At 48.3% G+C, this 14,353-nt stretch overlaps 1 protein-coding gene across 13 annotated transcripts in view; it reads left to right on the top strand.

The window, feature by feature from the left end:
* Positions 1-14,353, top strand: part of syne1b (spectrin repeat containing, nuclear envelope 1b) — a 669,902-nt gene that overhangs the window by 540,958 nt on the left and 114,591 nt on the right. For all 13 annotated transcript variants that reach the window (XM_072505314.1, XM_072505250.1, XM_072505295.1 and 10 more), the window contains one exon: positions 2,710-2,876. In XM_072505314.1, coding sequence (XP_072361415.1) covers positions 2,710-2,876 — 167 coding nt within the window. The remainder of the gene's footprint in view (positions 1-2,709; positions 2,877-14,353) is intronic.

The following is a 14,353-nucleotide window of genomic DNA, read 5'->3' as shown; positions in this document are numbered from 1 at the left end:
TCCCATCCCCTCTTCTCCCCCTGGGGGCTGGGATCTGTACAGCTCTTCATAGAAGGCCTTGAATACCTTGTTTATTTCCGTTGCACTCTGGGCCATGGCTCCCCCACCATCTTTGACTCCCCTATTTCCCTCGCTGCCACCCTCTTACGGAGCTGGTGTGCCAGCATCCGACTGGCCTTTTCCCCGTACTCGTAGGTCGCCCCCTGCGCCTTCCTCCACTGTGCCTCCGCCTTCCCCGTGGTCAACAGGTCAAACTCCGTCTAGAGCCGTCGCCTTTCCCCAAGTAATCTTTCCTCCGGGGCCTCTGCGTATCTCCTGTCCACTCGCAAAATCTCCCCCACTAACCTCTCCCTTTCCCTGCCCTCTGTCTTCTCCCTATGAGCCCTGATGGAGATTAGCTCTCCCCTAATCACCGCCTTCAATGCCTCCCATACCACCCCCACTCGCACCTCCCCATTGTCGTTGGCCTCCAAGTACCTTTCAATACACCCCCTTACCTTACCACACACCACCTCATCTGCCAGCAGTCCCACATCAAGCCGCCACAACGGGCGTTGGTCCCTCTCCTCTCCCAGCCCCACTTACACCCAGTGCGGGGCATGGTCCGTAATGGCTATGGCCGAATACTCCGTCCCCTCCACCCTCGGGATGAGCGCCCTGCCCAGCACAAAGAAGTCTATCCGGGAGTATGCCTTGTGCACGTGGGAGAAGAAAGAAAATTCCCTGGCCTGCGGTCTTGCAAACCTCCATGGGTCCACTCCCCCCATCTGGTCCATAAACCCCCTGAGCACCCTGGCCGCCGCCGGCCTCTTTCCAGTCCTTGATCTGGAGCGGTGTAGTGCTGGGTCCAGCACTGTGTTAAAGTCCCTTCCCATTATCAGTCCGCTTACCTACAGGTCCGGGATGCGCCCCAACATGCGCTTCATAAATCCAGCATCATCTCAGTTCAGGGCGTATACATTTACCAACACCACCCACGTCCCTTGCAACCTACCACTCACCATCACGTATCTCCCTCCATTGTCCGCTACGATAGTCTTGGCCTGAAATGACACATGTTTTCCACCAGAATTGCCACCCCTCTGTTTTTCGCGTCCAGTCCCGAGTGAAATACCTGTCCTACCCATCCCCTTCTTAATCTAACCAGGTCCGCCACCTTCAGGTGTGTCTCTTGGAGCATAGCCACGTCTGCCTTCAGTCCCTTCAAGTGCGCGAACACTCGAGCCCTCTTCACCGGTCCGTTCAGGCCCCTCAAGTTACACATTATCAGCCGGATTGGAGGGGCTCTCCCCCCCCCCCCCCCCCCCCCCCCCCCCCCCCCCCCCCCACCGACTAGCCATCTCCTTTTCTGGGCCAGTCCCGTGTCCGCGTCTTTCTCACCTCCGTCCCGGCCACCTCTTCTGTGTCCCATTCCCTTTCGGCCAGTGCAGCAGCAACCCTGTTTCCCCCCCCCACCCCTCCCCTCCCCCCCGCTAGACGCGTGTCTAGCTTTTTTGCTCCCCCCATATCACTCCCGTAAGTCAGCTGATGCCTGCTGACCCCGGCTTCCCCCGCCATCCCTTTGACCCCCCCGTGTGGGAATCTCCCCATCAGTAGATGTTCCTACGCTCCCCCTCCCACCTTTCTTCCCGCGTGCGGGAGAAAAACCCCGCGCTTTCCACGGAATTAATTTTTAACGCCAAAAACAAACTGACTGCGTTATCCCGGCCCCGGGTCACTGTCCGTGTGGAGTTTGCATATTCTCCGCGTGTCTGCATGGGTCTCACCCTCACAACCCAAAGATGCGTAGGGTAGATGGATTGGCCACGCTAAATTGCCCTTTAATTGGAAAGAAAAAGAATGGGTATTCTAAATTGATTTAAAAAATGAATACATTTTTAAAAAGGAGCGCAGGTTTGGGGGTCTTGGTGAATGGGAGGTTTGAAGGGCCCAGGCCCCTCCCCATTTGCCCAAAACCAACCCATGCAGTAAATGCTGCCACGCTTCTCAGATCATATGGCCCTCCACCTGCTGTGGGTCAAGTATCAGAGGTGGTAGCTTAAGGACCTCAATAGGGACAAGAGCGGGCAGATTAAATGATGCTCCCTGCGCCCCATAAAATTTCCAACAGGTCAGGTTTTGGGGGGCAGGAGGCAAGAAGGCACCTGCTTAATGTCCCATGCTTCCCTTGCCTTCAGATGTTTCCAGGGAGAATAAGATTCAGCCCCATGACATTTAGTGTTTTTGTGCACAGAACATGGATGCACTCTACACAGTGAGAGGCTGGTGAACTCTATGGCATCCCGAGGTTGTTCTAGCTGATTCTACGAGGGTCATTTTCATCCACAGCCCCCAGCATTGACCTGGTGGATGGGGTGGCCAGCCTCTTCTAGATCCAATTTGCATTTTATACCGTTGAAGGCAGCGGAGTGCATTCTACAAAGGACAGGCGATCTCGCTGCCAACTTACCTCTCTGGTGGCAATGCTGGAAATGTTCCTCTTCCGAGCTGTTCTAGGCAAAAGATGCATGTGACTTCTGTGCGGGACAAGACTACCTCACAAAAAGAGGAGGAACTTGGCGGATGTGGAGTGTTGTCCTTTAGCCAGTCAAACATGTGGATTCAACCCAACTGGTTGCCAATCGAATGCATTTTCTCTCCAACTACCCGAATGGTCATTGGCAGCAGAATGCAAATCTCTTAACCCGGTCTGTCCCACATTATCCACAGGACTATCAGGAGGAAATCACAGCAGCAAGAGAGAACAAGATGCAGTTGCAGCAGATGGGCCAGAGACTGATCCGGGCAAGTCACGAGAGCAAAGCGTCCGAGATAGAATACAAATTGGGCAAGGTCGACGATCGTTGGCAGCATCTGCTGGACCTGATTGGTGCCAGGTAAGTGATGTGCGCTACCTGTTAGGCCTGTTTAGCATCAAGTAAATGACACATACAGCACCTGTTAGATGCCCATTGATCCTTGTGAGACTCCATCTATATGGCAATGTTGCTGAATATTGAAAGTGCTTTTAAATTTGATGCCTTACTTTCTTGGCTGACTTCAATGAAAGACGTTAATGTGTCTACACATCTACCCCTTTCTGATTTGCCTGTTATTACGATCCCTAACCAGACCACAGCAGTGGCCTGGATATAGAAACCCCAATCTTTTATTTTAATTTTGTCAGACAGTGAGGAAAGGATACCTCACCCCAGGAGTGATTTCACGAAGAAACAGGGATATTATATTTTAAAACAAACTTATTACTGACACAGTATTAAAATATCTTTCACATCACATCAGAAAATAACTTACAATTACCCCTTAAACAATGCTAATCAATGCAGTGGCACAGTAACCTTTAACTGCTATCTTTATTCCCACTCAAACCACAACAAAACATCTCAGCTCTCAATCCACTGTTAAATACAGTTAGCCCTCAGGAATACCTGCTGTACAGAGATAAGGTTTGAGAAAGATAGATCTTTTGACACTGGCTGTATTTCTTCAAGTAGATTTCCTCTGGGTGCACCTGTTTCCTCCCACAAGTCCCGGAAGACGTGCTCGTTAGATGAATTGGACATTCTGAATTCTCCCTCAGTGTACCCGAACAGACGCCAGAGTGTGGCGACTCGGGGATTTTCACAGTAACTTCATTGCAGTGTTAATGTAGGCCTACTTGTGACACAAATGAAGATTATTATTATTTTTTTAAAGCTGTTTCAGCTTTCTTCGGCTCATCTTCAAATTACACTCTTCTGAACTGCTTGGAAAGAAACTGCTAATTCAACTACAGACATATCTTTTAACTGAACTGAGATGCTCGACTTCTGCTCACATCCCCAGCTAACACTCATCCAAAACTTTGCTTTTATGCAAAATGCATGATACCTTGGCTCCTCCCAGTAATTACATCATTTTATCAAGCTGAAATCTAATTAACTCCACAGGGAATTCCCATAAACCAAACAAAATTCCATTAGCCCAAGCTTTTTACAATACTTTGATTGCACCTCTGGTTCCAAAACTTAGTTGTCTTTCCAACTAGGATTTCTTTTAAAAACATGACTGCAGCAGTCAAACACACTGACCTAGGCTTTTAACCCTTACTGCATCAAATGGGCAGTATTGTAGCACAGTGGTTAGCACTGTTGCTTCACAGCGCCAGGGACCCGGGTTCGATTCCCGGCTTGGGTCACTGGCTGTACGGAGTCTGCCCGTTCTCTCCATGTTTGCGTGGGTTTCCTCCGGGTGCTCCAGTTTCCTCCCTCAAGTCCTGAAAGAATTCTCCCTCAGTGTACCCTAACAGGTGCTGGAGTGTGGCGACTAGGGGCTTTTCACAGTAACTTCATTGCAGTATAATGTAAGCCTACTTGTGACAATAAGGATTATTATTAAATACCTACAATACAATACATCTGAAATTCCTACATTCATCACACTTTAGCTGTAATTGAGGAAATCTCAATTAGTTTATTTTCTGGGTCGTCTCACAGTTGCAGGAGCTCAGAGCATCATTTAAGCGTGATGTGATCAGCACCAGTTCCATTGACGACTTATATTTCTATTAGTGTAGAAGAAAAGGGTGATCCAACTATGGTGTTTAAATTGATAAAAATATTTGATCGATTCAATGCAAGGAAATTATTTTCTCTGGTTGGAGAATTCAGACCTAGAGAAAACCATGCTTTATGAAGGATATGAGGGCCTTAGAGAGGATGCACAACAGATTGACTGGAACTGTAAGAGGAATGAAAGACTTCAGTTACACGCACGGAAAAACTTGAATTGATCTCCTCAGGACAGAGAAGATAAAGGTGTTTGCTAGAGTAAATAAGGAGACATTGTTTCCACTGGCAACCAGAAACCACTTATTTCTGGTGACTGGTAAAAGAACCAGAGTGGGGCGTTAAGCTCCAAAAGTAACTCTGCTAATAAGACTAGAAAGCAAATCTTGACTTCTTAAAACACAACTTATTCTGAGCAGTGATCATTTCTCTATCAACTCACCCAGTGCAACCTGCATTCCCTTATTTATATGGTGCAGTCTATTTAAACATGAAATGAAATCTATTAAACAATAAAACAATGAAAACACCAATCCTAACTCAAAATGCTGGGAAACTTGACTCATTCCTAATACGGGGAAAGAAATTACACTGCAGGGTATAATCTAGATTTAAAATGCAATGAAAGGGAGCTGGAAGCAGATTCAACAGGAACGTTGAAAAGAAAATTGGGTTGATATTTGTGAAGAGGAAATGTTTTTAGGTCCACAGGGAATGAACCAATTGGTAGCTCCTTCAAAGAGCCAGCACAAGAACAATGGGCCAAATGGACTCCTTCCCTGCAGTAGCATACTGTGATTTTATCATTTAAAAACGAGAACCATGCCATTTAGGAGTGAAATCTGGAAGTACATCCATTGCGCAAAGGAACAGCGAAACTAGAACTGGCTTCCATAACATAAATGGTGGCAGATGCAGAGGGTCAAATCGAGCTTTAGAGACGGAGATTGATATAATGTTGATTAAGTGTATCAAGGGATTTGTTTTAAAGCAGGGTGTTGGAGTACAGTATGTGTGTGTGTGTGTCGGAGTGTAGTGTGTGTGCATGTGGTGTCAGAGTGTAGCGTGTGGTGTTGGAGTGTAGCGTGTGTTCGTGTCGGAGTGTAGTGTGTGTGCATGTGGTGTGTGTGTGTGTTTGCTAACTTCAGTTTCCCGTTTCACACAATCAGCCAACGTTAATAGTACCATGCCCCCTTGCTGGGGCACAATTCCATGGGTGCCACTAACCTCTGGTGCCTCTTCACAAGTGAGCTCAGGTAGCCCTACCTGCACACATGCTCACCTGCAGCGTATACACAGTTGTTTCCAGCAGATCAAGCTTAGTTAATGCCCCGCAGACTCGGGGATCTCCCTCCTCCCCAGCTTCTCACTGATTTAACCGGCTGAGGTGAGCGGGGAGCTCATATTTGAATCCTGAGGTACTTCCATCGGGAGAAAGATTTGTAATACTGCTGCTCAAACTCTGTTTCCCACACACTCGATTGCGAGACAACCATAGAACTGAAGTGGGCCTTCAGGAATACCCAGTGGATAGCCAAGCCCTTACTTTTGGTATATTCTGGCAGCTCTACACTTGTGTTGGATTTAGCTCATCTGGTAGCATTCTCATCTTGGAATCAGAAGGTTGTATGTTCAAATCCCAATCCTGATGCTTGTGCATCATAATTTAAGACAACATTCCCATGTTGATTTTATTACATTAGTTTTTCTCCTGGAACAAAACCTATGGGGATCTGATGCACCGATGCGACGATGGAGCCCATATAGGCCATACCAGGTAATGGGCAGCAGATTTCCTTCCCTAAACTATATCAACGAAATGATATAGTTTTGTAGTCATGTTTACCAATTTCAGCTGAATCCGACAGCCTTTCTTAGAACGGGAAAATAGTACCCTGGTTTTGAAGATTGCACATCATGCACTCACGACATAGGTAGGAAAGGGGACAAGGATGTCAGGCAGGCTTTCAGGGAGCTAGGATGGAAGCTCAGAACTAGAACAAACAGAGTTGTTATCTCTGGGTTGTTGCCCGTGCCACGTGATAATGAGATGAGGAATAGGGAGAGAGAGCATTTAAACACGTGGCTACAGGGATGGTGCAGGCGGGAGGGATTCAGATTTCTGGATAACTGGGGCTCTTTCTGGGGAAGGTGGGACCTCTACAGACAGGATGGTCTACATCTGAACCTGAGGGGCACAAATATCCTGGGGGGGAGATTTGTTAGTGCTCTTTGGGGGGGTTTAAACTAATGCAGCAGGGGCATGGGAACCTGGATTGTAGTTTTAGGGTAAGGGAGAATGAGAGTATAGAGGTCAGGAGCACAGATTTGACTTCGCAGGAGGGGGCCAGTGTTCAGGTAGGTGGTTTGAAGTGTGTCTACTTCAATGCCAGGAGTATACGAAATAAGGTAGGGGAACTGGCAGCATGGGTTGGTACCTGGGACTTCGATGTTGTAGCCATTTCGGAGACATGGATAGAGCAGGGACAGGAATGGTTGTTGCAGGTTCCGGGGTTTAGGTGTTTTAGTAAGCTCAGAGAAGGAGGCAAAAGAGGGAGAGGTGTGGCGCTGCTAGTCAAGAACAGTATTACGGTGGCGGAGAGGATGCTAGATGGGGACTCTTCTTCCGAGGTAGTATGGGCTGAGGTTAGAAACAGGAAAGGAGAGGTCACCCTGTTGGGAGTTTTCTCTAGGCCTCCAAATAGTTCTAGGGATGTAGAGGAAAGGATGGCGAAGATGATTCTGGATAAGAGCGAAAGTAACAGGGTAGTTATTATGGGAGACTTTAACTTTCCAAATATTGACTGGAAAAGATATAGTTCGAGTACATTAGATGGGTCGTTTTTTGTACAATGTGTGCAGGAGGGTTTCCTGACACAATATGTTAACATGGCCAACAAGAGGCGAGGCCACATTGGATTTGGTTTTGGGTAATGAACCAGGCCAGGTGTTAGATTTGGAGGTAGGTGAGCACTTTGGGGACAGTGACCACAATTCGGTGACGTTTACGTTAGTGATGGAAAGGGATAAGTATACCCCGCAGGGCAAGAGTTATAGCTGGGGGAAGGGCAATTATGATGCCATTCGACATGACTTGGGGGGGGGGGGGGGGTGGGTAGGTTGGAGAAGTAGGCTGCAAGTGTTGGGCACACTGGATATGTGGAGCTTGTTCAAGGAACAGCTACTGCGTGTTCTTGATAAGTACGTACCGGTCAGGCAGGGAGGAAGGCGTCGAGCGAGGGAACCGTGGTTTACCAAAGAAGTGGAATCTCTTGTTAAGAGGAAGATGGAGGCCTATGTGAAGATGAGGTGTGAAGTTTCAGTTGGGGCACTTGATAGTTACAAGGTAGCGAGGAAAGATCTAAAGAGAGTGCTAAGACGAGCAAGGAGGGGACATGAGAAGTATTTGGCAGGTAGGATCAAGGAAAACCCAAAAGCTTTCTATAGGTATGTCAGGAATAAAAGAATGACTCGGGTAAGAGTAGGACCAGTCAAGGACAGGGATGGGAAGTTGTGTGTGGAGTCTAAAGAGATAGGCGAGATACTAAATGAATATTTTTCGTCAGTATTCACTCAGGAAAAAGAGAATGTTGTGGAGGAGAATGCTGAGCCCCAGGCTATTAGAATAGATGGCATTGAGGTACGTAGGGAAGAGGTGTTGGCAATTCTGGACAGGCTGAAAATAAATAAGTCCCCGGGGCCTGATGGGATTTATCCTAGGATTCTCTGGGAAGCCAGGGAAGAGATTGCTGAGCCTTTGGCTTGGATTTTTATGTCATAATTGACTACAGGAATAGTGCCAGAGGACTGGAGGACAGCAAATGTGGTTCCTTTGTTCAAGAAGGGGAGTAGAGACAACCCCGGCAACTATAGACTGGTGAGCCTCACGTCTGTTGTGGGTAAAGTCTTGGAGGGGATTGTAAGAGACAAGATTTATAATCATCTAGATAGGAATAATATGATTAGGGATAGTCAGCATGGCTTTGTGAAGGGTAGGTCATGCCTCACAAACCTTATCGAGTTCTTTGAGAAGGTGACTGAACAGGTAGACGAGGGTAGAGCAGTTGATGTGGTGTAAATGGATTTCAGTAAAGCGTTTGATAAGGTTCCCCACGGTAGGCTATTGCAGAAAATACGGAGGCTGGGGATTGAGGGTGATTTAGAGATGTGGATCAAAAATTGGCTAGCTGAAAGAAGACAGAGGGTGGTGGTTGATGGGAAATGTTCAGAATGGAGTTCAGTTACAAGTGGCGTACCACAAGGATCTGTTCTGGGGCCGTTGCTGTTTGTCATTTTTATAAATGACCTAGGGGAGGGCGCAGAAGGGTGGGTGAGTAAATTTGCAGACGACACTAAAGTCGGTGGTGTTGTCGACAGTGTGGAAGGATGTTGCAGGTTACAGAGGGACATAGATAAGCTGCAGAGCTGGGTTGAGAGGTGGCAAATGGAGTTTAATGTAGAGAAGTGTGAGGTGATTCACTTTGGAAGGAATAACAGGAATGCGGAATATTTGGCTAATGGTAAAGTTCTTGGAAGTGTGGATGAGCAGAGGGATCTCGGTGTCCATGTCCATAGATCCCTGAAAGTTGCCACCCAGGTTGATAGGGTTGTGAAGAAGGCCTATGGAGTGTTGGCCTTTATTGGTAGAGGGATTGAGTTCCGGAGTCATGAGGTCATGTTGCAGCTGTACAAAACTCTGGTACGGCCGCATTTGGAGTATTGCGTACAGTTCTGGTCACCTCATTATAGGAAAGACGTGGAAGCTTTGGAGCGGGTGCAGAGGAGATTTACCAGGATGTTGCCTGGTATGGAGGGAAAATCTTATGAGGAAAGGCTGATGGACTTGAGGTTGTTTTCGTTAGAGAGGAAGGTTAAGAGGAGACTTAATAGAGGCATACAAAATGATCAGGGGGTTAGATAGGGTGGACAGTGAGAGCCTTCTCCCGCGGATGGAAATGGCTAGCACGAGGGGACATAGCCTTAAACTGAGGGGTAATAGATATAGGACAGAGGTCAGAGGTAGGCTCTTTACGCAAAGAGTGGTGAGGCCGTGAAATGCCCTACCTGCAACAGTAGTGAACTCGCCAACATTGAGGGCATTTAAAATTTTATTGGATAAGCATATGGATGATAATGGCATAGTGTAGGTTAGATGGCTTTTGTTTTTTGACTTCCCATGTCGGTGCAACATCGTGGGCCGAAGGGCCTGTACTGCGCTGTATCGTTCTATGTTCTATGACTGACTCCTTTTTATTAAATAAAATGGCCACAGCATAGGGCAGCCCACACTTGCTGACAGAGATCTCCATTCATCGTGCTCGACCTGCTGGAGCTGAGCTCTGAGGAGAAATCATTGCTGTTTCTTCTCACAACCCCTTGAAAATCAAACGATAATCATCTGCTGTTCTGTAATCAAAGCAGCTGTTAGCTCCTTGGGCAGCTGCTCTTGCTATTTGGTGAGCTCTGCTTGCATGCTGTTACAAGGGACTGGGTTGTGCTCTGCCCGTCTCTCTCTGGAGTTTGGATGTCGAGCTCCTTTAATACCAGCTGCTAAACAACGCTTGCTGGCATTGTTGTTGGTGCAGATCTGTTCCAAGGCCCACTGCCTCCGCTGGGCAGAATTTCCTGTTTTGAGCTGGAACCCCAATGTCTGGGTCAAATGCAGATCCCAACCCTGCACTGTGCTGGGAGCGGTCACCTGCTATCAATTTTGGCTGGTTTGGCCAATGGGTGGCCATAGAGCAGGCTCGCTGTCTAATTAAAGGAACTGGAGGGCAAATTGGAGGCCCATCACGCAAGTGAAGAAGAGAGACACAACGCTTCTGTCTTGAGGTTCCCTCTCAGCACTTACTAAACTATCTGATGTAGAAAATGGCTCCAATTGTTGGATAACTGTCGATTCATAGACGTTAAGAGCATAGGAGGAGGCCACTCGTCCCATTGTGCCCATGCCGGCCAACAAAGATCTGACTTTACAAATTCCATTTTCTAGCGCTTGGCCCGTAGCCCTAGAGGTTACAGCAGCGCAAGTGGAGAGGAAGTGGACAGGTAGGCGAGGGCGGGGAGAGAGGCCCTCGAAGTGATCGCAGGGCCCCAATCCCTTGGTCTGCCATTGGGCGCCTGTCTCCAGGTAGGTATGGGGGCAGCTGGAAAATTCTGATTAATGCCCTTAATTAATTGGCCTTTTAATTATCGCTGCTTGTGGGAAGCTAATGATCTCACGCCAATGTCTAGGGATGTGCAGGTTAGGCTAAGGGGGAATAGAGCGGGGTGGACAGGGAGTGGGCCTGGATAGAGTGCTCGTTTGGAGGGTCTGTGCAGACCAAAGGGCCGAGTGGCTTCCTTCTGCCCTGTAAGGATACTATACCTAACTTGGCCTTTCCAAAAGTGGCGCCGAGGAGGGTCGGGGTGAGGTTGCCGAAAGCACAGAATAATGCACCCACCTGCCCAACTCAGTTCCACCGCACCCCCCACCAATCAGCCTCTTAAAATCCAGCCCAATATTTCAGCTTGGCGGGGGGGGGGGCGGGGGGGGGGGGGGGGGGGGGGGGATGTTGGCTGATACTGTCCAACAGACTAACCCGAATTTGTTGTTTTTCTCCAATATCAGGACAAAGAAAAAGCACAAGATTAGATTTTTTTTCCCGATGTGGCATGCGGGATGGATGGTTTGCGGTGTTTTGAGCTGCATCGCCTCAATTGTTGAACTGTTAGAATGAAACCAAGAGACCAACTCCACGCAGCGCAGTCCGGTATTCAACCTCGCTCTGCTTTGTGTAGCTGTCCCCAGCTGGTGCCAACCTGAGCAGTATCAGATGAAAATGGTCCCAGGAAATTTTGATACCCTCCCTGCTACCTGTGGGATTGTGCCATGCTTTGGCCTAAAAAGACAAAGGCCAGAATTTCGCACTCATCATGTGCACGCGCGCGATTGGCAGGCCCAGAAAGCGGATGGGATTTATGGGATTGAAGTCCAGCCACAATCCCAATGGACTGGCAACCAGTGTGAACCATGTGCTGAGAGAGGCTCAGTGCTGCCAGGGGATGGGGAGAGGACAGGCACTGAGAGAAGGGAGGGTGTGCAAGGAGGTGTTTACAGCGAACACCCTGAAGGCTGACTGCTGCTGTGGAGCTGCCTCAGGGAGTTGCAGCACTGTTCCAATGCAAATTCAAGCAACTGACAGCAGAACTCCTAACAGCCCCAACTCTCAGACATCTTTTATTTTATCCCACCCTGGATCGAGTATTGAACAAATGTGTGAAGGCCATCTGACCGATGGGTCTGTCAACCAACCATAAAAGTGCACGGGCCGCATAAAATCTCAAGCGATCGCCTCCTTGATGCGTTTAATTGCCCGTTCGATTGTCGGCAGGCATGCTTCTTACACCCGCACGCGTCCCCAACCGTAACATTCACAAAGACATCTGGGCGCAATGTCTTCTGGCACTACTTTACCTGATTTCATGTTCACGCAAGCCCGCACATTCAATGTAAAATTCTGGCCAAATATTTAATTCTAAGTAGAATTTGGGTGATTATGTTTGAGGAGTTCAAAATCAAGCCAAATCAATAAACTATAAACAGCACACAGCAACTGATACCACTTAATGAAAAATCTATAATGCATTCTTTAAACCTCAGATATCATATTAGACAAATATGTATGTTCTTAAAAAGGAAAGACTTGCATTTAGGAAGGTCGGAATAAAAGAACAGGGGGCGGGATTCTCTCAGCCGGGGGTCATGCCGGAGAATCCCCGCGACTGGCGCGAATCGGGCCATGCCGCTCCGACACCGGCACACAATTCTCCGCACAGCGGAGAATCGGTGCCATTGGCGCTGGCGTGGTTGGCGCTGTGCTGGTCGGGGGCCGCTCTACGCAGCCGTCATAAAAAAGCCAAGTCCCGCCGGTGCCGTCCACACCTGCTCTCAGCCGGCAGGAACCCGGCGTGGAAGGGTCGGGGAGCGGCCTGTGGGGAGGGAGGGGAGTCCGACCTCGCGGGGGGGGGTGCTCTGATGTGGCCTGGCCCGCGATCGGGGCCCACCAATCAGCGGGCCAGCCTCTCTGGCTGGGGGCCTCCTTTCTTCTGCACCAGCCCCTGTAGCCCTGCACCATGTTGCGTCGGGGATGGCGCGTTGAAGGAAACCACTGCGCATGCGCGCGTTGGTGCCACTGTGCATGCGCGGATCCCGCGGTGCCCAGTTGGCGCCAGGATCAGCAGCTGGAGCACCATGAACCGCTCCAGTGCCGTGCTGGCCCCCCGTGTTGACGGTCAACACTTAGCCTCAGGATCACAGAATCCCGCCTAGGACTAGGCCATTCAAGAACACAGTAAAGAACATAGAAACAGGGGTGAGTCCGTCAGCCCACCGGAGTCTACTCTTCCATTCAATTAGATCATGGATGATCACCTACCTCAACGCCACTTTCCTGCCAGTCTCCAGAAACCTATTAATTTCTGTCCTAAACATGCTCAACAGTCCTCAGGGGTAGAGAAGTCCAAAGATTCATCACCCTCTTGAGTGAAGAAATTCCTTCTTATTTCAGACCTAAATGGCCTATACCTTATTTTGCGACTATATCCTCTGGTTCTAGACTCACCAGCCAAGGGAAACATCCTCTCTATATCCACCCTGTAAGAACTTCAGTGAGATCACCTCTTATTCTTTGAAACCCTGGAAAATGCAGGCCCAGCTTCCTCAATCTCTCCTAAGACAATCCGGTGTCTCGCGGATCAGTCTGGTGAACCTCTGTTGCAAGCATATGGCAAGCATATCGTCTCTTAGATAAGGAGACCAAAGCTGTGCACAATCATTCAACACTGTTCTGCCATTCAACTAAATGTACATTGTAACTTTATCTACCCTTAAAATCCTACAAAAGTCTTTCATAAATCAAACTCGTGACGTTTTCAAATGGCTCCCAGCCGCCTCAAACAGCTTTTTTATGGAAATGTCACCTTTCACAACCTCATGATGTCCCAAAGGGCTTTACAGCCAATAAAATTCTTTTAACGTGTAGTTACTGCTGTAAATTGTGGGCAACAATTATTTGCCCATCGCTCATTGCCATGAGGGCATTGAGTTAATTGTGGCGTGTAGGGTTGCATTCACACGTATGTCCGACTGCATAAGGATGCCCGGTTCCCCCCTCTGACGGGCATTAGCGACCCAGTTGGCTGTTTCCAACAATCTGACGGTTTGTCATGGTCACCATTTTCTGCTGTCAGCCCACGCATCACATTTATTGAATTCATATCCATACCTTGCCCGACTGAGATTTGAACTCACAACCTCTCTGAGATGGCCAACTAGTCCCAGAACCATTCGGCCTCTGCACCTTACCTTTTGTTGTATTGGGGAAGTGTAGCCTTATTTCTGGTCAAACTTCTGTTTTGTTTTGAGAGTAGCAATTGGATAGTTAATAAAGAGTTGCTAAAGGTCAGGTGCCGTGCTCAATGTTGAGCAAAGGATCTTGGCAGCAATATATTAAACAGCTCTGATTCATTTCCTGTGTGTGTATGATGAATGAAGACAAAGACAGTACAGTACTTGAACTACGATTTTTTTAAAAATGGTGCTTAGCAACATTAGCGCTCAAGGATTGAAAGCGTCCATTCCAGATGCCCAGTGTTGGCATCAGGCATTCTCAGGTGCGGTATATAGGCAGGCAGATGCCAGGGCAATGCATGCTCCAACAACACCCCTCCGTCCACGATTCAAAGGACCACCCTCTTATTGTATATTTGTGACTACATTAATTGCCTCTTGCGTCGGAGTAAGAAAGATTTCCATTGGCACTACA

This window comes from Scyliorhinus torazame, chromosome 1, assembly GCF_047496885.1.
Source record: "Scyliorhinus torazame isolate Kashiwa2021f chromosome 1, sScyTor2.1, whole genome shotgun sequence".
NCBI classification, from domain to species: Eukaryota; Metazoa; Chordata; class Chondrichthyes; order Carcharhiniformes; family Scyliorhinidae; genus Scyliorhinus; species Scyliorhinus torazame.
Note: the sequence above shows the minus strand (reverse complement) of the source record. Positions and strands in the feature narration are given on the sequence as shown.